The sequence below is a fragment of the Podarcis liolepis genome (assembly GCF_965112155.1).
Source record: "Podarcis liolepis genome assembly, chromosome: 8".
NCBI classification, from domain to species: domain Eukaryota; kingdom Metazoa; phylum Chordata; class Lepidosauria; order Squamata; family Lacertidae; genus Podarcis; species Podarcis liolepis.
The window spans coordinates 64,772,650-64,799,753 of record NC_139560.1 but is presented as its reverse complement, the minus strand read 5'-3'; the positions used below and the strand labels follow the sequence as shown (position 1 = coordinate 64,799,753).

The 27,104-nt window shown below is 38.9% G+C and overlaps 2 protein-coding genes across 8 annotated transcripts in view; one reads left to right on the top strand and one right to left on the bottom strand.

Annotated features, from left to right (window-relative positions):
* The window catches only part of CDYL (chromodomain Y like), an 89,461-nt gene extending 83,082 nt beyond the window's left edge, over positions 1-6,379 (top strand). For both annotated transcript variants that reach the window (XM_083519412.1, XM_083519411.1), the window contains 2 exons: positions 1,462-1,605; positions 4,364-6,379. In XM_083519412.1, the coding sequence (XP_083375538.1) occupies positions 1,462-1,605; positions 4,364-4,522 (303 nt within the window). In that variant the 3' untranslated portion in view covers positions 4,523-6,379. The remainder of the gene's footprint in view (positions 1-1,461; positions 1,606-4,363) is intronic.
* RPP40 (ribonuclease P/MRP subunit p40) overlaps positions 1-27,104 on the bottom strand; it is a 33,980-nt gene that overhangs the window by 2,658 nt on the left and 4,218 nt on the right. The window contains exons 3-14 of one of the 6 annotated variants that reach the window (XM_083519602.1): positions 26,853-26,921; positions 26,135-26,230; positions 24,981-25,106; positions 23,855-24,053; positions 23,016-23,150; positions 22,341-22,562; positions 13,434-13,522; positions 11,851-11,945; positions 10,438-10,566; positions 6,599-6,703; positions 2,623-2,761; positions 1,049-1,122 (exon numbers count right to left, since the gene is read on the bottom strand). In XM_083519602.1, coding sequence (XP_083375728.1) covers positions 22,367-22,562; positions 23,016-23,150; positions 23,855-24,053; positions 24,981-25,106; positions 26,135-26,230; positions 26,853-26,921 — 821 coding nt within the window. In that variant the 3' untranslated portion in view covers positions 1,049-1,122; positions 2,623-2,761; positions 6,599-6,703; ... (2 more) ...; positions 13,434-13,522; positions 22,341-22,366. Of the gene's footprint in view, positions 1-1,048; positions 1,123-2,622; positions 2,762-6,598; positions 6,704-10,437; positions 10,567-11,850; positions 11,946-12,817; positions 13,523-19,818; positions 20,770-20,958; positions 22,563-23,015; positions 23,151-23,854; positions 24,054-24,980; positions 25,107-26,134; positions 26,231-26,852; positions 26,922-27,104 lie in introns of those variants that run through there. The other 5 variants (XM_083519604.1, XM_083519603.1, XM_083519600.1 and 2 more) reach the window with 5 other exon arrangements.

Genomic DNA, 27,104 nt, shown 5'->3' with positions numbered 1-27,104 from the left:
ATCCCTTCCCTTTAAAAATGGAACAGTACCATTTTGGCGGTACAGAGCCCCCTGTCTTGTTTGGCCCACAATTTGTCCCATTTTTGAAGTCATAAAAATAAAAATTGGCATTTGTGTGCTCACCCAAACTAGCTTGTGTTGCCTGCAACCAAACTTGGATTTCACTGAAAAAACAGTATGCCGTAATCTGATGCACAAAGAAGTTTGATACTCAAATGTATGCAAGTGGGCAGTAGACTGTGATGGCACTGGATCATTTAAGCCAAAGTCCTGCTAGCTGAAATGATTTCAAGAGGAAATTGTTCTCAATTTTACCTGTACAAAGTAGACTGCTTTCCAGATTAACCAAGAACAACAGAAATCAAAGTGTCTATTTTTACAAACTTTTGTTTCAAAGTTTGTGATCCGCCTATAATAATGCTTTGTCTCAATATAAAAAAAGAAGAGATGCTCTCATTGAATGGAGCGAGCTCTGTTTCAGGAACAAGTTGGGTATTTATTTATTTGGGTGATTTATGCACTACTTGTCCCCATAGTCTCTTATTATAAATGGATATATCAAAATGCAGTATGTGTTTACCTTACTTTGGCACCAGCAATTTTACCTACAAGATCCATTGATGTGAGGAATTTGGGTGTGCAATTCTCATTGGCATCCAATATGAAAATATACCAAATTTTCATAATTAAAGATAAATAATACTGTCTAGTTTCAAGCCAATTAAAAATGTGAAACTCATTGCATTCGCAGGATCTTTCAAGTATGTAATGTATTTACAGGATAAAAAAAGTTTTAAAGAGCATTATTTATTTATTAAGCAAATTTTTGGCATCATCATTTAGTATCTGCTGCTTATGCAGAGTTTCTGTTTATCCCACCATGCCATTTGCTTTCATGCTTCTCTAGTGCTACAGGCTTTAATTGGCTGGTCAATCAACTAAGCCAATCTGAATCAGTGAAGGTTGTAATTAAGGGCATACTTGCTTGTTTTGCTCATTTATTCAACAACGATAAGGACAGCGAAAGAAAAAATATTTTTAAAAATACCTTTCTAAGAATGTTTGGGGTTTTTCTTTCTTTAATGGTTGTTTCCAAATTCCTTCATTATCTGATGCAAAGATCTATATTGAGATTTTAGCAGAGTGCACATTTTAAAAGCAATTCAGTTGTGAGACCTAAATTGTATGCCATGCTTATATTGCAAACCCCTTGCACTGTAACTGTGTCACTTCTAGACAGGGATTTGCACGCTAGCAGTAAATATTTATTAGTGGTAGATTTAGTCTTTGATTTTGTTTCAGTCCATGGAAAAAGGAAAAACAAAACAAGAAGAAATAGTCCAGGCCAGTAAATTGTTCCAACCTGTAGAGGCATTTCTAGAAACAGCAAGGTTTGTATTCAAAATGTTTTGATAACCTCATCATATTTCATGTTACAAAAAACATTGCTATTTTCCTCAGGCGAATGAAATGTTATTCAGTGGAAGGAAACTGACTGCACAAGAAGCATGTGCCAAGGGACTGGTGTCGCAAGTTTTTTGGCCAGGAACATTCACACAAGAAGTCATGGTTCGAATTAAGGAACTTGTCACATGTAATTCAGTTGTAAGTTTCTTTTACCTTATTTCACTTAAGGCTGAATAAGTGATTTGTAGCTATTATAGTGGCTAAGGAACACTTCGCATAGTGAATTTTCTCAGTGTTTGAGCAGTGCTGAGCCCTCCCAAGCCCTGAATACGCCCCAAAACATGGGGAAGCCAATTGGGTTGTGTGCAAATAATAATAATAACAACAACAAACTTTTATTTATATCCCGCCCTCCCCAGCTGAAGTCGGGCTCAGGGCATTTAACATCAGATATATAACATTGGTATAAAATCAAACAATAATTAAATAAAATTTTAAAATATGCAGGTAGAAGCAGTTTCCATAATTATGCCAGCATTTTTCTCAGGGGCCATGAATGCAAGAATAGCTGTTGTATCTGCATAAAGTCTTGTTCATACTGTAGTTATATGAAATATGTGCCCAACTATATCATGGGACAGCTTGTTTGGAGGGGGAAGTGAGTGTGAACTGATCCCATGAACATTTAACTATCCTAATGTCTACCTGAAAGCTGTCCACACTTGTAATACAGCTTTTAAATAAGCTATTTGACATGATGTGGAATTTTTTACATAAATTTGGAAAGTGAACCTCGGCAGCTTTATTTTAGTCTTAAATTTTAGAGTAAGGATCACAGTTGTGCTGAGTGAGCTAGCCAAAAATATATTGTTCTAAACTGCTTTGATATTTGAACAGAGTGTCCATAGCGGTGTTTTGTTTCTGTTTATATTTGCTTGGATAAGACAGACCAAAAATAACCAACCCCCCCACCACCCTGCCATCACATCAAAGAAATATTTAGGGTTAAATCTACAGGGTTCCACCCTGCATAAGTCCTACTTACATAATAAAAAATAGTATTCAATGCAACCCTCTTGGCTACGCTATGCATAGGTTGAGCTTCTTATTAATGAACCAGAGTCAGAGATGCAACAAACATTATTTGGTTTTTTTCTGAGTTACATAATCATGACTGAAAATACTATTTTTCTGTCATAATTCTTAAACACACACCTGGGTTCCAGCACAGTTAAGGCATTTGGGGAGCAATTGTATGCACCGGAAGCCTGCATAAAGCAAGCTGGTGTAAGTTAAGCCAGCGTAGTTACACCAGATCCAAATCCTGTTCAGCAGTGAGGCAGCTGCTGCTGTTCTGCGGAAGGAAAACAAGCCAAGTTGCTAGGTCACATAATAAATTATTATTATTATTATTATTATTATTATTATTATTATTATTATTATTGCCCCGCCCATCTGGCTGGGTTTCCCCAGCCACTCTAGGCGGCTTCCAACAAAGTTTTAAAATACAATAGTCCATCAAACATTAAAAGCTTCCCTAAACAGGGCTGCCTTCAGATGTCTGAAGCCTACTTCTTAACCCTCTGGTTGCACACCTTTTGAAGGGGCTCGCATTCAGCTCAGCTGGCTGGGCCAGGATAAGCAAGCTATGCTGGCTTATCTTCGGCTCAGCTGGTATAGAGGACCTTACCACCAGCTTTGAGGTGTTTCCCTTCATCGTGTACCATCTGACAGGTGCTAATGACTTGCTCATTTCTACAACTCCTTGTGACAGACAAAGAGAGCAATGGCCTAATCTTTTTAACTTGGAGGAAGAGTTACATCTTTCTAGTTACCAAATATTATGATTGTGCGGTGAACTGTAAACACATTTAGTTGAGCCTGCTCACAGTTCCCCTTCAGACAGTTCCCCTTTCCTGATCAGGTTGGGAAAGCTGAGGTGGAGGAGGCTGGGCTGTCCTTGGATAAAGCTTAAAGGTAAAAGGACCCCTGACCATTAGGTCCAGTCGTGGCCGACTCTGGGGTTGCGGCGCTCATCTTGCTTTATTGGCCGAGGGAGCCAGCGTACAGCTTCCGGGTCATGTGGCCAGCATGACTAAGCCGCTTCTGGCGAACCAGAGCAGCGCACGGAAACGCCGTTTACCTTTCTGCCGGAGCGGTACCTATTTATCTACTTGCACTTTGACATGCTTTCGAACTGCTAGGTTGGCAGGAGCAGGGACCGAGCAACAGGAGCTCACCCCGTTGCAGGGATTCGAACCACCGACCTTCTGATCAGCCAGTCCTAGGCTCTGTGGTTTAACCCATAGTGCCACCTGCGTCCCTGGATAAAGCTTAGGGACTCCTCAAGTCCCTCTCTGTCCATGTTAGCCAGCCATTTCCCAACATTCCATCCCACTCAAGCATGGCCGTGAAACAGAAAGCAGATCAGGTAAATGCAGAGAGGGGTTAACCCCCACTCGAAGACGGTGCATGCCTTGAGTCCCTTCCCCCATGGAAACAAATGGTAGCCATTCACTTAACACAGGAGTGGGTAAAATTCAGTTCTCCCATCTCTCAGTTATCTGTCTCCTCCTTGAGTGTGGCTATGTGTTGTGTTTGGTGGCGGGGTGCCTCTGTTCACAGCGCCTGTTACCTGCTCTCTTTCTCTTATAATTTAAATATTTATATAAGTATTGATATATTGGATGGTGGCCTTCATCAATATATACTGTGAAAATGTGCAGCAGCCAAAATGATCATTAAAGTTGTCATTTGCAACAGAATAGCTGCTACTGGGCTTCGCCTTTCCTCTCACATATTGCAAAGAGGGCAGCGTCCTCCACCCACGACATGGAGGCACCTGCCCTAACCAATGAGTGTGCAACACACACTCATCTTTGCACTATGCCTAACCAGGGCATATTTCCTGTTTTGTATAGCCACATGCTTATTGTATCTTCTTCATTTTATATAGGTACTTGAAGAATCCAAAGGTTTAGTTCGTAGTATTATGAAGGTGGACTTGGAACAAGCAAATGACAAAGAGTGTGAAGTTCTAAAGAAAATTTGGGGTTCTGCTCAAGGAATGGACTCAATGTTGAAATATTTGCAGAGGAAGATTGATGAATTTTGAAGAGATGCTCATTGACACTGGAATTGTATTTACTTTGGGACATCTGGGTTTTATGGATGCTCTAAACGAATTTAAAAGTCCGACACTCAGAAAAGAGTGGGACTAAAGCTTGAGGAGAACTTCTTTTTATTGTCAAGGTTTTTTTAAAAAAAATTAAAGAAGTACTGTATGTTAAGCATTGAACAAATTTCCTTTCTCCATATATAGATTATAAATATATATATTATATTTCTTTATATACACGAACTAAAAAAAAAACTATAATGGAGTGCACTACCAAACTTTTGTCTTCTACTTTATCATTGGCTAGTACTGTATCAGAAGAAAAAGGTGGATAAAATGAGGTGTTGCGTTATTTTGTATGTGGCAGGAAGGTCCTGAAGCAATGAGATATTTTTTCACTAGAGTACAGAATTGAAGCGGGTATTGGCCAGCCCTTACTTTCACTGCCCAAAAAGAGTTAGTTGAGAAGAGGCGTTGCCTTGAATTCTGAGGAAGGTTCTAAATACCTCAAGTAATGATGCATTCAGAAAAAAAACAATTATTTTTTAAAAGAAAACCCTGTAATTAAATGGTCTATTTTCTCTGTCTCTTCTCCCTGCCCCCCCCAATCCCCCCCTCCTTAAAAAAATGAGTGTGCTCAGGATTTATGCTATAAAAAACACTCAGCCCTTCTTGTTTGGGGGAGGATGCCCAATTCCTACCCGGAGAGCATAAAGAAGCCAGTCTGTCGTTGAAAAAGAAGCTTCATTTGCAGTATTAGTGAATCACTGAAATACCATATATACTATGGATAGCTTAGTCTTAGCGGGTTTTATTATTTTAACTACATAATTGCTTCTGTTGCTGGGTGAGAAAACAACTCTATATAAGTTTTTGTTGTTGTTTTTTGGTTCTTTGGTTTGCTCTTTTTGTTCTTCTGTTTGAATTACACCAAAAAAAATGTATTTTATTTTATTTAATAAGTTAAAATTTCTTTTGGCACACTATTAAATATTCCCTTTCTTTACAACAAAAAAAACCACCTTACCTTATATTAGATGTTTAATATCTTTTGTTTTTAGTTTGAATTATACACTATGGCCCTGATCCAGAGATCTTTCCATGGAGCAGCAGCAGGCTGCATGCATTCTGCAGTGGATGAGAATCTCCACTGCCAGACGATCAGCACTGTCAGCTGATTTCATGTCAGAGTGGGTTCTTGAAATCAGCTCCTCTGCCTTCAAGTTAGAAGAATCATCCATCTGTTTGGCAGTGCATACTTGATACAAGAGTACCACACTGCAACACCCAGATGCTGGATGCAATTTTCTCTTCCCCGCCCCCCGCACAGTGCCCTTTTGTGCTCATGGGACTGCATCCAGAATGGCACTATGCCCATGAAAGCTTGTTTTCCATGTGCAGATTGCCATTATTGGATCAGCATGCATATAATATGCAGTATTGATGCACAAGAGTGACCTTTGTAAACAATACCTATTTTGCATTCCTTTCAGGGGTGTGTGATGATTCCCGACTCCAGATATCTATACTTGGGTATCTGTTTGCAATCTTACTGAATGTATGAAGAATGGGGGGCGGGTGGGTGGGGGGAAGGAATCAAACATTATTTTTGTACAGTTTGGAACTTTATACTTGGAGCCTGACCACCTCATCCTAGTGGAGAGTTGTACAGTGTGTAAATCTGCTTTTACCTTGGATTTGGTACAGTATTTTTGCATCTGTGGGACCTACTTTTTTGTTGTTCTAGTAGTTTGAACTATATATAAACTGTACAATCTGTAAAGTTTTTATAGAATAAATATTCAGCTGTGAACTGGTTAAAATAAAACTAATATTTCTTAACACCTCTTAAAATTGCTGCAGTGTGTAGCTCTCTTTCTCCTCCATCTCCCTGCCTTCACTCCCCCAGGAAATACTTCATTCCACCTTTACAAATCCTTTTAAAATTGCAGTTTTCCTGTAAACACTGCTAGTTATCCTGAGACTGTTCTACTTAATTTCCTCATTTGCAGACATAGCAAATTAAAACAGTTATAGAAAAGGTCAGGAGGTTAACACTTCAACCTGGTATACCTCTTAGATGATTCAGTGTAGATATAACAGGATTAGCTCTTTCCGTCGGTGTCAAGTGGAAAGTTCAGTCTCAGCTACGATCTTCACATGCATTGACTCTTAGGCCTTAGGCAAAAACAAAAGTACAGAAAAACACACATGATGATATTCTTCCAAATGACTATTATCTTCACATACCAGAAGCAATTACATAACTTTTTCTACATTTTAGAATCTAGGCCAATTTTTGGTTTTCCACCCAACCATCTCATTGTACCATGTTGTTTTTTTAATGAGTTTTAAGTTTCGATTCCTATTTATTGAAAAAAAAGAAGGAAGGGGATCTTTTTGATGATGTGAATCAGTATGATAAACCTTCAGTGCTGTTGTGTTTTTTAACTTTATTTTACCCAACTGTGAGTTGTACAGACTTCCAGTTTGTCTCAGTAACCTCTGTTAGGCTAGTGTTCCATTTAAAAAAATAAAAATCAGTTCCTCTTCTAAAAAGCGTATTCTGTAATCTGGGGACCAACCTGAAAGCAGCCATTTTGTCAAGTATGTAGAGATTTTAATACATTGGCTTGTATCTCCCTGCTCCACATGAGAATAGACAGATCTGGAGAAAAACATGCTGAGTATTTGGGATAGTTATCCCTCAGGCCTTCTACTCACACCCTACCACACAAATCCATTTGCCTGTCCATAGGACCCACCTGGCTGATTTGGATAATGAGCCCATCATGTTCAGAATATTTTTTTAACGTTTATTAACTGAATGTGTTCACATTCTCTGGGTGGCTCACAAATAAAATGCAATGTACAATAATAAAAGCACTTAGAAAAGGTGTTTTTCTTTAAAAAAAATCAGGATCAGGCCATAAGATGTGAGTTACTTGGGAGCTTCACCTAGCACAAACAGGTGTATGGAACAGGAAGGTTGTTCCATAACGTGCCAGTACCAAAAAGGTGGCTCTCCACCTCACTTCATTTGGTGGGGGGCACTAAGAGCCGAGTCTCTAAAGATGATCTTAAGGTTCAAGTGAATACATATAGGAAAAAGTGTCCTTTTAGGTACCCAAGCAATTCAGGTTTTTAAGGTTTAAAGCCAGCCCTTTAAATTGGGCCTTGAAACAGACTTGCAGCCAATACAGCTGACAAAGTACAGGTCTTTTAGGAGTGGGACCATCTAGAAGTTCAACCATTGCTCAATAATTTGAAACACTGAAATAGTTCAAATTAAACGAAAATAAACTTGCCAATACATAACCTTGCATAGACAAAAACATATAGTGATTCCTGCCTCTAAGGAGCATGCCATCTAATTTTGGAAGAAAGATAGTGCCACAGTCTAAAGGGTCCTGTTCCCTGTCACCATCTGCCTTACTTTGGAATGCAGTTGCACCCAGAAGAAGACTTTTGATGAACTTTTGCTATTAATAACAATATGAATCACCTACATATATTTCAAGGTGATTTATTGACACACCATAAAAACAGCTAAAATCATTTTAAAGACTGCACAAAAACAACTGAAGATAGGAGTTAATTTTGTATTGTTTTTAAACCTAAGACAGAGGCTTTTTTATCCAGATGGAAATACTTGTCAAAACAAAAATGTATTCAGTTATTTCTAGAAGGTACAGATTGTGGGTGCCTTTCATGACTCTGCCACAATGCCATTCCACAGAACAGGGGCAGACATGCTGAAAGCCATGCTCCAAGTTACTGTAGAGCAGACTTCTTGTATTTCTGGAATATTTTTTTGAGAAACTCCTGCAAATCATACTGAACTATATGTTCTCAATACACAGGCTGGTAAATGTGGGGAAAGGCATCCTTTCAGGAACTCAGGATTGTTCAGATGTTGGGGAAGTTTAAGCTTAGTAAATTGGATTTTTCTTGCACCTGCAGACTGGCTACTATTCATTTTCTTCCCCTCCCTGCATTTGTTGCTTTGTTTAGTTTCTTGGTGGGATTTGGTCCTATTTGTTATCCTTTCATACTCTAGAGGCAATGACCCAAAGGACAGGAATGGAGCAGCTCTTTCTCCCATCTGCCACTTCCAGAGTTCTCAGTCAGGTCTCAAAGGGGATCTCTGAGATGTTACCTCTCAACAGTAAGAGATCACACCAAGAATCCCAACGTTCATTACTCCATGCACGTATTTTGCAACCTGTCATAGGCTCTCAGCCCACAGTTGTGTGGTAGACAATAAAGAATGATTGTCAGACTAACTCTGACAAAATTTTAACAGCATTTTTTTTTTTTTAGGGTGTTGCACATTCTGCTTTGTAGAAAGCAATGATGCAAGCAGAATGTGACATCACTGAATTACAGCATGTTGCTCATTCAGAGATACTCTGTTAAACACTTGATCAGTAGTTTTATTCTTGTTATGAATAGCTTCATAGATGGCTGCAGCCATGGCCTCTGGATTACATCATTAAGCATTGGTTTCAATTATGAATCACTGAGTCACCCTGTTCTCCAGTCATCCAGGAAGCCAAATTTTGCAACTCTACCAATGACTCTGAAATTATCTCATGGACTGTCCATGGTTGTAAGCAAGATGCATTCATCTGGGAACATCTTGTGGTTGGACATTAAACAAAGCAATTATTTTTAAAGAATAATTAAAGTTAAGTTGGAACTTGAATCAAGTAGGAAGGTCTTGAAACCTGTTTCAAAAAACTGTACCTTGAAATGGTACTTCAGATAAATGCATTTAACATTATTGTTGCCAATAGGAAGGGAAGAGGTTCCACAATCATAGGAACAGCTGCCTGGCTTGTTGTTCTGCCCACAAACACCAGGTTGAAACTAGCAGTACCCAAGCCATATGGGAAACTCTGGCACATATATTGTATATTAATATATTTTGCATTTTATGTATGAAGTTTCTATTCCACCCTTCCTCCCAAGGGAGCCCTTTCTGGTACTGACCCTACAAATAGGAGCAGAGCCACAGTAATATGGTGCCTCCAACTCCCCATCCCCAAGTCATTCCACAGGGACACCATGGTCAGTGGTGTCTAAAGTCACTGGGAGATCAAGGAACACCAACAAGGCTGCACGTCCTCTGAATTCTTCCGAAAAGTATCTCACTGTACTACTTTACACAGATGACGCAGCAATCTTCTCAAGAACTCCTATAGGCCTGAAAACACTGGCAGCAAACTGCAAGGAGAGCAAACTAGAACTAAATTATCAGAAAATCAAAGGCCCAAACCTTGCTCATGCTACATCAATGGCCATAAGATTGAGCAGCTCACCTGCTTCAAATATTTGGGTATAACTCTTCACTCCTTGGAAAGTAGAAATGCCCACGAGGTTTATGTTGCAGGGAATGCCCAGAGAAGCGCAAATGCAATGCTCAGGTACCTCAGGACTAAAGGCGGACAATATATACCTGCAGCCCTCAAACTGTTTGAGGCCAAATCCATTGTGCAGCTTGTATATGGTGCCCAATTAGGTCATCTTGCCAATTGTGCACCATTAAAACTGGTACAATTAAATTCTTAAGATCAGCCCTACAAGTGCCTAAACACGTCTCCAAAACTGGTAGCTCCAAAGCTACCACACGTCTCAAAACTGGATTTGTAAGAATCGAGGCTAGAGTATGGCTCACTACACTAAATTACTGGCTAAGACTATCCTTTCTCCCATGTGGCCTTGCTCCCTTAACTTTTAAGGTCAGTTTCCAAACGACATGGAAACGTGCAATGATAAACAAAATACCGTAACGACTCTAGGCTTCACCCCGCAGATCCTAATGCCAAGCAGATCTAGCCAGGTCCCCAAAAATTTTAATCAGTGAAATCAGAAGATACCTCACCTCCCAGATGCCATATATAACCAACCTTGAAATTCCAAAACAATGAAGGGCTTTCACTCTGGCCTGTTGCCAGACCCTCCCTTCAGCCATCCAGGAGGGCTGCTTTAGGAAGACACCATTTGGGGAGAGGAAATGTCCATGTGGCTCTGGGCAACTGGAAACAACAGAACATGTCTTTTTTCTCTGCCAATACTATACAGATATACAAGCTAGGTTCATCTTGCTTTTATTCTATAAATTTCCAGGTCACATTTATACCTCCCTGCTACTTCCTAGATGAAAACCCATGTTACATACTCAGTTGCTAGATTCTGCACTGCCATGATGGATATTCATCAAAAGGATGGTTTGTGCCACAAACTAGGCCCAAAATGCAAGACCTGTGCTCCTTCTCACTCCCTCCCTTATAGTCACTTTTAACTGTTTGTCTCTGTTTCTATGTTTTTACGTATGTATAATATACAGTGGTTCCTCAGGTTAAGTACTTAATTCGTTCCGGAGGTCCGTTCTTAACCTGAAACTGTTCTTAACCTGAAGAACCACTTTAGCTAATAGGGCCTCCTGCTGCCGCCGCGCCGCCGGAGCACGATTTCTGTTCTCATCCTGAAGCAAAGTTCTTAACCTGAAGCACTATTTCTGGGTTAGCGGAGTCTGTAACCTGAAGCGTATATAACCCAAGGTACCACTGTAATCACCTTTTAATTACTAGTTTTTATTCCTTACCTGTTTTAAGTCTTATGTGTTTTAATTCGTATGTTTTATCTATGCTAACCTGTGACCAAAATAAAGTTTGATTCCAATACTGACACTCTGTATCTTTCCTGATAAAGGTCATCAATCAAGCTGAGCAAGGGTACTGAAACCAGGTCTGAAACTAGACTAAAATGGGTCTCAAATATCTGCTTCCTCCAGGCACAACTGGAGCTGGCCAACTACCACCCTATTTATCCCATTTTTCAAACAATTATTTTCATCCAAAGCAACTTGCTTCAATAAAGCAGAGACAGGCACTGCCATCAAGGTTTCAAATATACTCAAGGGAAAGGAAGCAGGGTGAACAGGTAGAGAAGGGAGATCAGTTCTTCAATGCAAGAACAAAGTGGTCAGCTATAAATGAGCACTTGGGACTAGATGCTCTTCCCCTGCACCTGTTCTTGTCTGAATAGCAGGCAGGGGCTCTTGTTCCTTTGGCCAAATGATAGGGCCTGAGTGCCCTTTCCCCTTGCAGGCACAGGGCAACTGGCAGATTAATGTAATATGTTAATTGGTAAAATTATTTTGTAACTTTTTGTGTCTTTCACCCACTCATGCAAAAGGGAACAACAAAAAATCACTACGTACTATATTTCCCCTCAATCTAAAGTGTAACACACACTGTATAGTACTGGTGTCATTTCTAGCTAACCGACCAAAGTGAGCAAGTTGGTTTACTTCTCACCTTGTAAATGTTTTGATTCCACTGGTCACCAGAGATTCTGGAATGAAGCCTGGCAGATTTGTTTAGGGCACACATTTGAATATCAGATTGATTCCCTTGCCCATTTTCAAAGGAGAAGGGAAAATGCAAATTAATGAAATATGACCTCTCACTTGAAAACTGACATAGCAGAATGTCTCAAATGTTCTTTCAGATCTTGCTGTATGATTTGCTTTATGCAGCATTAGAGTTAAAGGTAAAGGTAAAGGGACCCCTGACCATTAGGTCCAGTCATGACCAACTCTGGGGTTGCAGCGCTCATCTCGCTTTATTGGCCGAGGGAGCTGGCGTTTGTCCGCAGACAGCTTCCGGGTCATGTGGCCAGCATGACTAAGCCGCTTCTGGTGAACCAGAGCAGCACACGGAAACGTCGTTTACCTTCCCGCCGGAGTGGTACCTATTTATCTACTTGCACTTTGACGTGCTTTCGAACTGCTAGGTTGGCAGGAGCAGGGACCAAACAATGGGAGGGGGATTCGAACCGCTGACTTTCTGATCAGCAAGTCCTAGGCTCTGTGGTTTAACCCATAGCACCACCCGCGTCCCAGCATTAGAGTTACACCCCTGCAAAGATTACACACATGCCTTAGACTGACCTAATAAAGATACCTTTGGCCTGAGCTAATAATTTACAATGCCTATGGTTTTCAGGGAGTGATGTATGAGCTATCCGCAAATGAGTATATATGAGCTTTATAGACACTTGTGTCTAAGACCACATATGACATTCGGCAATAAAGCAAGTTAATTTGAACCAAACCTTAATCCTGAACATGCAACATTGCTGCAAATCTGAATAAGGGCACTTTCACAATCAATGTTGCCCCAATAAGGGGTTAATTCAAAGCCATTTGTGTTCTAGCTGTGAACTGGGACCATTTGATTCTTTATTTTTACAAAGAAGTCAAGAGTGTGGTTCATATTTTACCTTCTGAAGAGGTGTGACTTCTTCTCTTAGGAGCCCTCCATGGGTAAATGCAAGTACTCTACTCTAAAAGCTCTGGTACTCATAGCAATGGGGGCTGTTTCTATTCACTCAAGGGTCATGATACATTATATGGCGAATGGAGATCCAACCAGCTTTAAAAACATCCAGACATAACGTAGCTTGCTATTTTCTATGGACACAATCCTCCAAATACTGATGTTGCACAACCTCCATTTAAATGAACAGAGCCGCAGTAAAACTTGGAAGATTTACAGATCTTAATCCCCACCCCTCCACCCCAAGTAGAATTTATAAGATTTTACTTAGTCTTTGTTCCACCGATTAAGGAGTAGAGGGACTGAATGATGTTGAATAAAGGAATGATACATGGCTCCCCCCTCTATCCTCACGCTGTTTTGAAGGGGAATGCTTCTGTTTTGTAATCTGCTGTATGTGCTACAACCACCATTTTTTTTGCTGGGAGTGGGGAGGGAAGACAGAAGAGAAATCAAGGCTCTAGTTGATATCCCCCCACCCCAGTCATCATGGATCACTAAAAGACAACCTGTCTTTGCACAAGTAAAGTGATGACCAAGTACAGGTGAAGTGTTGCCACGGAAACAAAATACCTGGGGCTCCATGTAGAAGGGTGCATGTCTTTCTTCCCTCCTGCCGTGGCTGGAGATGTAATCAATGTTTCTGTGTCTGAAAGAGAACAAAAAAGACTGCCATTCTTGAAACTACGTCTGAAAGAGAAAGCTATGGCCCTAGAAACCGAGTGGGTGAGCAGGACGTGTTGGAAAGTTAATGAGGTGAAGCTGCTTTCATGTTCTGGCTATGTATACATGCAAATAAAGCTTGTATCACAGAAACACCACCTGTGACCATGGGCATCTATGGGGCACGAGGGGTGTGTGGCAAGGGCTAACTTTTGGTGTTTTAATTTGCAGGGGAAATTCCTGGAGATGCCCATGCCAATGACCTCCATTCCAAGGAAGTGTAGTAACTCAAGGAAATTACTCAATTCAGCTGACTGGGCATCCAGTTGCCTCGCATACGTAACTCCCCAATTATATATGTAATATGCTGCCATGTGTTAACTTTGGGTGCTCTTCTGAATTGGCAGTTCTGATAATTTGCTCAGGAAATGAGGAGAGAGGTCCCCTGGGCACAGAGCACTCATGGATCAGGGTGAATCAGTCTTCTGTTGTAGATACAGGGAGAAGAGTGAAATACATTGGGTGAAGGGCACGTGAGGATGTTTTTAAAATTTGGCTGTGCTCCTAAGCACATTTTACTCGGAAGTAACATTAGTTGCTATTAAGTGTGTTTAAGAATACAGTGGTACCTCGGTTTACGAACTTAATCTGTTCCAGAAGTCCATTCTTAAACTAAAACCGTTCTTAAACCAAGGCAGCTTTCCCTAATAAGGCCTCCTGCCGCCGATGCCCTTCCACCATTTGGATTCTGTTCTTAGACTGAGGTAAAGTTCTCAAACCAAGACACTATTTCCAGTTTTGCGGAGTTTGTAAACCAAATTGCTCTTAAACCAGACTGTTCTTAAACCAAGGTACACTGCCATTACAATACTATCTAAAATGCTATCATCAACAGGACAACATAGGCTCCTCCTGATATCTTATTGACACAGAGGAAGACCTTCAGACCTCTGACAATAAAATAGAGGGCTTCTTGAAGGAACAGAAAATGAAGGAACTGTTTCTGTATTTCCCGGGATAGCAGCAATTGCCGGTTCTAAGGCTTGTCTGGCTAGAAGCCCATGAGAACCAAAATCACTGAATCAACTCAACTGACAAGCAAGTTACAATATTTCACTTTGGGAGTTAGAAAGTGTTTTGAAGAAATCAACAGTCCATGGTCACTTTTGGAAACAGACATTTCACCAAGGGCTTCAGACTATTTTTTTCAAAAATAATTCAGTTTCGTTTCTTCAGGTTTTTACATGATGACAATTTCAGGAAATATATTTTAATTGCTGCAGTAGAATTAAGTTGCTTAAAGGGACCACAAGAAAAGCCTTCCTGCATCAGACCAAGCCATTCTGTTTCGTACCACAATGTCCTGAATGATGTTTAACTACATAGCTTGAGCATCCCCAATGTGGACTGCATATTTTTATAAGATAAAATATTGTGATCTAGCAGCCTCATACCTGCTATTGATTGGGAATTCTAAGTACCCACTCCCCACCCCCCCCAAAAAAAAATCAGTGGAGTTTTGAAATCAGTAGGGAAAATCAGTGGTTTTGAAAGGTCTAGTTTGCCATATTGATTCAAAATGGTGTCCAACTGTATCCAAACAGAAGAAAGCCCACTCCTTGATCTCAGGAACCATCATGCAAAATTTGGTTAATGCACAGAGAGGAGGCAAACAACTTTCCAAAATATATAGTGAATTAAAATAACCACAGAATTAAAACACCTCATATGAAAGGTCTTGTGTTCTTTCAGAAGATGCAAGACCCTAGCAAGCCATTGAGCTGTGGCAACTGATAATGTATTTATTTTAAGAGCTAAAATTGCCTGAAGACACACACTGTTCTTAGAATATCATGATGGCACTTAATGGCAACAATAAATTCTGGGCTGTGTGCAAGGTAGGCTTTAAAGCATGTAAAAAAACAGCAGTTTCCATTCTTTCTCTCCCCCCCCCCCCCCGGATCTCTAGTAAATCAGTGCCAACTTGTTGGTGTAATATGTACTCATCAGATCACCCTAGGGAAGGAGGTATCAATTCTATCAACAGTCTTCTAGATCAGCCCCATGAAGGTACATTACAAAGTAGATTCAGAAGAGCCATACGGTAGCAATTTAATGCCTTGGGGTGAATGCTAAGCCCAACTTTGTCACCCCTTTGCAGTTGCTAGAAAATTCGGGGGGGGGTGGACAAAGGATTGATAAAGTTTGACAATATGTATGTCAGGAAGCTACAAATGACTGCTGCAGTGCACAACGAAAAGATCTTTTCAATTGGCTATTGTCACCTGATTTGAATTTACCTACAGCAGCCAGGACTTAAGCTTATGAAGATATGAAAAAGTGTTGCAGGATCCTAAACCAAGCAACTAAAACATATCTGTATTCATCATAATACCCAGTTACTCCCTAACGCATCTCTACTGTTGCCTATACAAGGCTTAATTCTGATGTAGCTTAACTTTGTTGTTTCAAATTGGACCCAAATTATGATGTGCACAATCATTGGCTGTATTAATCAAGCCCAGATGAATATCACAAAGTCCCTCTACATCTGAATGAGAATTCTCATGAACTCTCCAAACAATGCTGCAAGTTCTCTAAATTGGAGCAATAGTATACTAAGCATTATGTTACTAACTTGGCACAGTATGTTGGTTCATGCATTATTTCTCTAAAACACATTTTTTAAAGGTTTATGGTTGTTTCAGCAAAAATTGTTAGGTCACAACATTTATTCTACATAAGCACAATGCACTGGAAAAATCTGGATGGCCTTTCCAGTTCAAAATGAAACAAATATGAACTTAAACTATTGGATTCTTCTTCTTTGGAGAATTATAAATTCAACTTTCTACTTGGAAAAAATGCATAGATATACGCAATTCATCTCCAAACTACCTACACAGATGAGTGAGCTCCAGCCAACTCCGTTTCATATCAAAGCCTGTATTTTGACAGTGCTTCAATTTATTATATCAGTAGCTTCTTCTTTCGTTTAATTTAGTACCCACTATTCACTTCTGTTGACTCTTATTGCTTGTAGAAAGCCTTCTTGGCTCTTTTTTAATAGACCAAAATTGGGTTTCGTCACCTGAAAATATTGTCTTATGTTGCTGAGAGTTAGTAGAAAAGGATCAATAGATGGAAAACTGCAAAAGGAAGAGTGTTGGATTTTGCCACCACAGCAGCCCAGGAGGGGGTGGAGAGGGGGAAGGAAGGAGAGAGAAGCCTTTGGCCAGAGTGTGTTACAAACCATTCCAGAAAAGCTAATTACAACAGCAGGTGCCAGATTCAGTGCACAGTTGGCACTGTGTTCAGAAGACATAAAGCAGTGTTTCAGACCATGATGAGGCTTTCAGAAGTATGATGTTATGTATCTAATCCATAATTTAAATCCCCCAAAATGCTTTCAGATCCACATGCCTTGAGCCTTTTTCAATTTAAGCCTCCCTTAGATTAAGCACTCAGTATCTCTTCTGTTTATTTACATGGTCGCTCACAGATCTGCTATAGATTCTATAAGGTTGTCTTACGGCTATTTTAAAACATAAATTGGTTGAGCTCACTAGATAAGGCTACTGTCACTATTACGAGGATTGAGCAATTTAAGCTAGCATCAGTTTTTCTTAAGTGAATGGTTTCATTTTCTAATGGCAATCCAAAAGAACGGGTAAGTGGACTTATATTGAGAGGTGTACATCTTCTCAGTAAAAGCCAAGCTGCTTTAACATGTTTACAGTAATCCTATTCTGTGTATTTCTTTTTGTCCTTTAGTTCTACCTCTCCTGTTTAAATAAAACTTTTTTAAAATGTGCAGTGGAATGATTTGGATTAAATCTCCATAAATACGAAGAAAAGGTGTAAACATTTACTTTGCTGGCAACTTTCTTAGTTTGGGGGGGATTTAATATTTTTTTATGGATGTGCGGTGTGTGTTTTCCCCCTCAAGAGAGACAGCAAACAGCTGTGAAGATTAAAATGGAGCAAATTCCAATCTTGTAGAGCTCCACTGCCTTCTGTGGAGCTCTGCCAGAAATGTGTTCAGCTCCACCTGTCTATGCTGTCTTCCTTCCTGAATATTTTTAGTGTGACTTATTTTGTATCACCACCCAGAAAAAAGGCAAAAATAATTATGCAGCAATTCAAATGTGACATTGGGCACATAAAATAAATGAAACATGATCCATGCAGGGATACGCATAGACAGCATCACATCTGAAACAAATTGCTAGCATATAAATATGTAAGCATTAGCAAATCACGGATCTATGGTGTGGGGGTATGTCATGGTCATGTGTTAACACTGTACATTTAGGCAACCGGTTTTAAACATGATGATGTCATCCATGGTTTCTTGCATAGAGTACTGCAATGCAATTTATGTGGGGCTGTCTCAGAAGATTGTTCAAAAACTTCAGATGGTTTTAAAATTTGACAGCCAGGTTGCTCACTGGGGCAAGATGTGTTGCATCTATAACACTGATCCTGGCCCGACAACACTAGCTGCCAATGAGTTTCCAAGCCTAATTCAAAGTGCTGGTGCTGACCTATAAAGCCTTACATGGCTCAGGACCTAAATACCTTAAGGACCACCTCTCCCCATTCAAACTGAGCCGGACCCTGCGCTTGTCATCCAAGGCTCTTCTCTGCATTCCCGCTCCAAGAGGTTCAGAGGGTGACAGCACTAGAACAGGCCTTTTCTGTGGTGGCACCGGAATGCTCTTCCCAGAAAGGCTCTCCTGGAGCCAATATTACATGTCTTTAGGCGCCAGGGGAAAGCATTCCTCTTTACCCAGGCTTTTAGCCATCAAACTACCTATGGTTTTTTAAGTTTGTGTGGAGTGGCTGTTAATAATAATTTTTTTCTGTGACTGTTTTATTGTCTTCTATCATTACACTATGTAAATTATGAATGAATGAAACTTTATTTGCATCAGCCATTGGCCATAGCAACAAAAAATATTGCGATATATGTAAATTATGCTTTTAATATGGTATTCTGCCCTGGGATCTTCAGATAAAGGGCAGTATATAAATTAAATTAATAATAGTGAAAATTTAATTAATTATATATTTTTGTGTCTATTGTAACATTTCAACTTGACCTGATAGGCATACTTTTCTCTCATCAGTCACTATCTATTCTACATAATCCTGCTGTACAGGTAGGCAGAGACTAGAGATACACAAATGCTTTTTTTCTCATCAGATTGCTCCATGACAGTTCCAGGAATACCAAACTTCTAAGAACAGAACTGGAACTGCATTCATGGAAAGTCTGCACACCCTATCCTACCACAGCAAATGGGAAGGGTGTGTGTAAGAACGCCACCTCTTAAAGAAGTGCCTGTAATTGCATGTGTATATGGGCTTGTTCTGTAGTGTCAGCTTGGTGTAAACATGTAGTAAATCTTGGTGGGATAGAACTATATACAGGCTGCATGTCCATGTCTTGGACTCCACAGTACCCCATTTGATGCTCTATATCGGAATATTAATTTGAAAATTGCAAGCTTTTGTGAAAGCTGACTGGAATAAGAATTGGTTCCTAAATGCACTTTCTTGTTAGGACCACTTCACAAAAGACCATATCCTACACTGCTGTCATTTAAACTGACAGTACATTTTACCAAGAACACATTCTCACGTAGCTTTTTCACCACATGCGTCCTAGGAAAAAATCTGATGCATGAAGTGGCCCTAAATTCTAACTCAATCAATATGCCGTTAGAGAATATATAGTAATTAAGGCATTATAATCTAAAGGGGTAAATGAAAATTAATAACTGATTGTATCAGATGATATTCTTTTTTTAAAAATGTTGTAAAGTACATGCAAACAGTACTGGAGAGCGCAGAATGCTACAATTTGCTTCCTGCTTCCCAGGAGCACTGTGTTCAGCAGAATGCTTGCTATTGTTAAGATGGCCAGCTGTAGCTGGAGGCTCTAGGAGTAAACAACTGTTTTTATTCTAAAATAAGAGCTCAGCTTATTTTATAAGACATTATTCCTACTCTAGGTGGAAGCTAGAGAACACCTCTGAATCCCTATTACAATAATATTTAAAGCCACCTAAGCACAGCCTTCTAAGTCCCCACTCTTGATATTTAGCTGGGAGATGGAGAAGTATGGTTGTTTATCTGCTACCGATTACAGCTGAACTGATATGGTGACAAACTGTCTAGATTTGGAGTAGATAGGGCAGAGGACCGTCTGATTGTTTCTCCATGCATATCCATAACGTAAGAATATGAGATTTTAAAATAAATAAAACTCTGGAGTTTTGGGGTTGTTGTTTTTTAATATGACCAAAAAAGTTGCTATAAGAAATAGCATATTTTCATACATTTGTGCATAGCAAAACAAGCATGTTGGGTGCATGTAGTAAAAGGCCAGTTCACAGATATCTGTATGTAGAAGCAAATCTTCAGCAGATATATCCCACCTCTTCCCATTCATTGCATCTTTTCCTGTTAACTCCATCTGCATTTGCACACAGACTGTTCTCAATGCTCTTGCTAAAAAATAAAGGAGTGGACAAATGGCACAAGTGGGACTATCGCCTCTTCATCCAATAATGAACATGGGAAGAGGTTCTGATTCAAACTGAAGATTTTATATGTGACATGAGAGGGTGCATGCACCTGAATCTTATTGCTGTATAATGTTACATGCTCAGCCTAGCTCAAAGCTGAAGCTCAGACTGTCTGAAAGGTCAATATGCCAACTAAAAAAATACTCTGGTTAAAAATGTTTAAAACAATCAAAACAATGTCAAGCAAGGATTTCCAAAACATGCTCTCCTCTGCCAAAAATTATAATACAAGTATTTACAGAGCAACGATGCTCCTAGGATTGCCTGTATATAGCATCATGAGCCCCCCCCCCGGCAACTTGTTTTAACAATACCAAGAGATGTTGTAATAATTTCTGGTCCTAATATTTTGCTTCTGTAATCTGTTGCAAAATGCAGAGTAAAATTATTTTTTGCTGAATTTATGTCTAACAAATTAGATAAGGTCACAATCTCCCTGGTCTAGATTTCCATTCTTGAAAGGTTTTCATTAAGTATATTACACCCACCCCTTTCCACAACTGAGCTCACTTCCTTCCTGTCTGGCTTTGAACTTTACTGACAAGCAAGGACCAAGATCTCAGCACAGCAATTAGAGAAAAGGCTGTCTTTAAGGCAACTGCAGTTGCTTTGATCTTAACAGGCTCAACTTATTATGCTACAGTTACAGATAGGTAGCCGCGTTGGTCTGCCATAGTCAAAATAAAAAAATTCCTTCCAGTAGCACTTTAAAGACCAACTAAGTTAGTTCTTGGTATGAGCTTTCGTGTGCATGCACACTTCTTCAGAACTAACTTAGTTGGTCTTTAAACTGCTACTGGAAGGAATTTTTTTATTTTTATTATGCTACAGTGAGTTTATCTACTATAGTTTGTTGCATTTGTCCTATTTATTTTACTTTATATGGTTGAAGTAATTTGCAAGTTGTCATGTCGAAGGTAAATCACTTTCCAACTATTCAGTCTGCATGTTCTCCACCCAATTCAGTATTTGCTTCTGAGTATGCTGTGAAATGCCATGGAAGTTGCCAGATTCTGACCTGTTGAGTCAAAGCTCAAGAACAGCAATGCATTATTCTGGGAGAACCCAACTCTACTGGTGCAGCATGCCACTGTTCGGAAGTTAATGTCTAGAATATCATGTTTTAAATGTATTTAACATTTTATGATCACCTTGCAAGAGCTATGATATAAAAGGAGCCTGTAAGTATTAAATTAAAGGACTCTAGTTCTGCTTCCTAACAGACAAGATGGCGCAAGATTGAATAGGGACTTGAGGCACCTGAAAATCTTGCTGTCTTGAAATTATTATAACAAGAGGCACTGGGAATAGGTCACAATTTGGTAAACCTAGAAAGTAAGAATCAGCTTTACCTTTCTACTCCCAGGAGCTTACCGTCAGAGTGTCAGATGCCACCATACAAGATCTTGTCCTAGCAACCATTTCCATTATAGTAGTAATGCTGTTTACCAGATCTCCACCCAACTATCACAGTTGCTGGTAAACTCCCAGTTCTTCATCCAGTAAGTTCAGCTGTGTTTTATTGCAGTCATTTCATTGGATCACGGGAAATTATAAAAATGGTTCCCATGATACAAGCAGCAGACACGTTGCAAAGTAGCCTCCCATTATATAAATGTCATTTTATTCTTAGTAATTTCCAATGGTATTGTGTTGTAATTAGAATTCACACACAGATTCACACACACACAGCCCAATAAAAAAGACAGCACAGGTGTGCAGCACAAGGGGCTAGGAAAAGGAATTGATATGGGTGTCTCTGATAAGGCAAGGTTCTAGTTGTACCGATATGCTGGCTCTAAGAACTGGTACAATCCTTCCTACTAGCTGCCACCTTGGTAAGAGCAAAGTCTAGTAATTGTTGCTTCTGCAACTTCTTACGTAAATTCAAAACATTTTTCTCCAAAAGGTAGAATAAATGTTTTTATTTACATATCATTATTTTTATACCAGGATTTTAAACCAACTTCAAACCAACGTGTTCCACAACATTTTTTATGGCTGCAAATTTAAAACTCAAACGTTAACTATATTTTTTAAACCTTTACAAACACATGCACACACTTAAATATACAACTAATTTAAAAAAGAAAATAATTAAGATGAAAATCATTTCACCTTTGTGTTTGATTTCAAGCCAGATAACCTACCCTTTTAAAGGGTACTTTTTTATAATTTTACAAAAATGTCTATTTAATAATACAACACCTTTGAATGCCTTCAGTAGTCATTATTTAAGGACAATCATCATATGCTCCAACTGCCATTTGAAGCCAGTAGTCCAAGCTCCTAAAAATTACGAAGTTGTATAAATTCTCCCCGCCTTTTAGGAAACCATGTTCACTTTCTTTCCAGGAAACAGGGCTGTCAGCAAAGCCATGAACAATGAGAGATATCCAGTGAGCCAACTTTGGTTCTTCAAAATAGGAACTGTTGTGGGGAGGAAAAGAGAAGCAAAACTATAAATTATATTAAGCTTTGCTATAGAAGTTAGATCATAGCTGTTCAAGCAAACAGCTTGGTCCTATGGATATATACAGAGAAATAAGTCTTATTGATAAAGAGTATGTACATAAGATTGTTCAAATAAACACACAGGGAGGGATTCACCTAACCAGCACCATCAGTAGAACTTCTGCTTGTATAACAGGGCTTCCCCCTGCACCCCCTCCCTGAAATTGGCTGTGAATCAAATGATTGGAAAAACACTGAAACAAATATAATACTCTGTTCAGTTTTGCATGTGCAACCCAATGCATGTATATTCAGAAATCAGTTCAGTGGTATTTATGCTGTTGTAAGTGTGTTTAGGGCTCAATTTGATCAACTCCAGGTGTAGTTATAACATGCTAAATAGGACAGATTGTATAGCTAACTGCTTACCATATTTGTTCAAACAAATGAATTATCTTCTCTGGAAGTATAAAGCCGGTTATTGTACACAACAAAGCTTGTTCTACTGTTGTGCTCGGTTGAGGACATGAATATGTTGATAAGAAACTAGAAGATGTATTTTCTCTGCAAAAAAGAAGATATGCAAGACTCTTTTAATATTTTAACATTCCAACTGCTAAATAATTGTTCTGCTTGTGCACCATACAGCTAAATCACCAAGAGCTGAATAATTTCCCCTTTCACTGGACAAAATCCATTTAGTAAATTCTCCTCTACAATTCCCATTGTGTCAGTAGATTGTGCCCTTTGAGATCTGTGGACAACAGTGATGTTCAGCAGAAAAATTCAGCTTACTTTTTAATAACCCAGATATGATAATAACTATCCAAATGACATTATGTACTAACGTGTCTAAACAACTTTAATTTATAAAAATATTTATATACCACCAAATCACTTAAAATATCAAGGCAGTGTACAACAATTTATACAAGCATAATAAAACACAAAAGACAATAAAAACAATAGAAAATAATCATTAAAATGGCTGGGAAGTTTAAGCAGGGGCTTGGCTCTGTCGGCAGAAAAAGGACTTCAACAGATGCCTGAAAGTGGATGTCTTGTGTTGTGGATACTCCTCCTTTTGCTTGGCTGCTCCTTTCATTTTGAAAATATGATGGGTTTTGCCATTTTATAGTGATGTTTTTCCTACTATTTTTAATACTCGTGAGTGTGTGTGTGTATATAATTTGATGTTAAGCCAATTGGGTTTCTTTTGAAGAAAAATAGTTGGATATATATACTTACAACAAGCAACAGATACTTACAAGTCAGTGTGAGTGAAAATGGCACCTAGCCATTCAAATAATTCCTGAGCACTGCATGCTGTTTCTGGCTCTCCTTCCAATTTATTGCTCTCCAGAACTGGACACTGCACATTTCTTAATGTGCTGAATGTTATTTTTGGCTGAAGGGCCTGTATTTGGTTTTTGGAAAAGTATGACATCAAACTTGATTCTTCTGATCCTTGAATGCAAACAACACACCCCAAAAGTTAAAAAGAAAAGAAACAGACTTTAAAAGGAACATTCCCCCCCCCCCCCACTATTCAAACTCTTTTATGATTGTATGCAATTTGGAAAGATAGATTTAGTGAAATACAGTGTCAAAATTAAATCTACTGTTTATCTATGCCATGCCAGAGCCTAAGATTTCCAACCTCCTCCTCTCAATCCCACAAGTTGTCACATTCCTTTTAGGATAAAACGTACACTTTCAGATCCATTTAGCACTTAGGAGAGCAAACAGACTGTGCCACTTTGCTGGAATTTGCGTGATCAACATTACTAGAGGTTTAAACTGAAAAATGAAATTATTGGGAAAATGCAAAAATACAGGAAGTGCACAAATTAGGAAGTGCACAAGGTCATAATTCTAATACACTCCTTATCCCATCCACACAATCTTTAAGGATTATTTGTATAATAATGCTTATTATTATTATCTTGTACATAATATATATATATATATATATATATATATATATATATATATATATATATATATATATGTGTGTGTGTGTGTGTGTGTATTCCCTCATTTACTGATTTCTCAAAATCCAAAAAATCAATTGTTTTTGGTGTCTAATATGTACTATCATCTCCCACAAATTTAGTTCTACTTTCGATGCCTAAGCATTCCAGCCTATTACATAAAAGAAACCCCATTTCTTAGAAAAGACGTGCACTTCCCAAACTAAGGTCTGCAGTCTTGCCAAACAAGGGGCTCTCATGACAGACAGATTACCCTTCCTATATTACATTTACATGCACCTTAAATGTGTATAGACACCTATAGGTCACATGTAAAAACACCTGAATCAGCCTTCAGAGTAGAATGGTATTTATAATGTATGTCTTCCGCCATTCCCTTTTATGGTTAATGTGCTGTTACCTGTTTGATGCCAAGCCATCAAGAAATCAAACTCTAGTGGCATTTTTTCCTTCAAGGCCCAGATCACTCTGTTGTATTTCTTACTATCAGGACTGAAGGTTGAATCAGTCAAGTCAATAGTAATAACTATTAAAAGAAGAAAGCATAAATTTTGATGTGGACATAGTATCAGTAAATCTTATGCTACCTGGATAACTAAGTAGGTACTCTTTCTAAAAAGAAGCTAAACATTGCGATAAAAAACATTAATGACTATACACCACTATACATACATTATTTACAATATTTATAGACCCTTTCAACAGAAAACAAAAAAGATTCCATAAGAGAACATTCAGAATCTTCACTAATCCCCAAATGCCTGATGGAATGAAGGTATTTTCACCTGACTACAAAATGAGACCAGGAGACATGCAAACTTCCTCAGGAAGAGCATTCCACAGGAGCCACACAAAAAAAGGCCTGCTCCTAGGAGGGAATAACATTACTTCCCTAGAGGAAGGGTTCTACAACAAGGCCTCACTAGCACATTTTGAGACTCTGAGGAGTTTGAATAGGAGCATGTGCCCTGTGATATATATCGATCTCAGATTGTCCATGCCATTAAAGCACTGTGAAACAAGCTGGTAATGAATACTGACCTCAACTCATCTCTAGTTCCACACGTTTATTGACCCAAGATGGGCATAAGTATCCTAGTCTGTATCAAAAGGCAGACTGAGCCATAGAATCATAGAACTGTAGAGTTGGAAGGGACCCCGAGGGTCATCTAGTCCAACACTCTGCAATGCAGCACACGCAATACGTGGTCTTCCATCCAACTTGAAACCCTACCGGATCCTGCTTAGCTTTGCAAATGAGCTAGCAATTTTATTGCTGCATCACTAGGAGGGCTGTCCAATGAGTTGAGTATTATGATATAAATAGGGATGCACATTGAAGTTGGCACATGCATCTGCAAAAGCTACATGTGTTAAGAACTACTTATTTAAGTATTTCCCTTGCTTGATCAGGAAAATTGATCTGTAGGGGGCAAATCTGTTTATTCAAGCAGAATCCAATTCAAATTCCAAACCTCAAAAGCTGAGGGTGTGATGTCTTATATTCATAAGAAAGCCAAGATCTGAGGTGTTATCTAATAAATAGGTACTTACTGTATCTCATCGGCTTTTTACCAGAATACAGAGAAGGACGGCCTTGCAGTCCAAGCTCTTCATAAGTATCCTTGTCTACTGATATAATTAATTTGCCTATAAACAAAAATAATTGCAAGTAACCATATTTTCTAACTTCTTAATACATACTACAAAGTAAAAACACAAACACAAAATGAACTAATAACGCTGAATTAAAATTGTGAACAGTTATTACCAGAAGATAACAGGGATTAACTACATTGATTCTCATTTTCTGCTCTATTTTGGAAAGCAGCTTGTTACGTATACACATTCTGTGGAGTGGTTCATACACTTACCTGGCTAAGGATTGCCTATGTGTACTGGCATACAATATGATGTGAAGGCTGTAGACATAGGTCTATATGCTTTGAGGCCTGAGTCTTACAACCCTTAATACTCAAAAAGAAAATAAAAGGCAACGCGAATCAAGACTAGGCCTGGAATACCTTAGTTGCACATTTTCTTATATGTGTGTTGAGAAGTACAAACATGCACACTAGATTTTCTACCTAAAAACATGATCTTTGGGCCAGGTGAGTATATGAATTACATCCCCCCCTCTCTTCTGTCGGCACACACACACACACAGAACTTCTATAGACCACTAACTAGTCTAACTGAACTGAAGGATACTTTTTAGTACTATAAAATTTGAAAAACGCTAAATCTATTTGTTTTCAGCATGATATCATACCTGTTGGTAGCAGAGCAGCTGTATTGTCTTGGTCAATCCTTGTTTTATACGTAAGAGCGTAACATGAACCTAAAACACAGAAAGACCTCAGAGTTTAATTGTTTCTTTTTTTAAAGTCATTATAATAAAAACAAACAAACAAAAACTAATCATGTTCTTCAAAGAAACTGCAATAGTTAAACTAATCTGGGAATGCCACTTCTACTTGTTGTGATGTTACTTCTAGTAAAAATGTAAAGGTAAAGGGACATG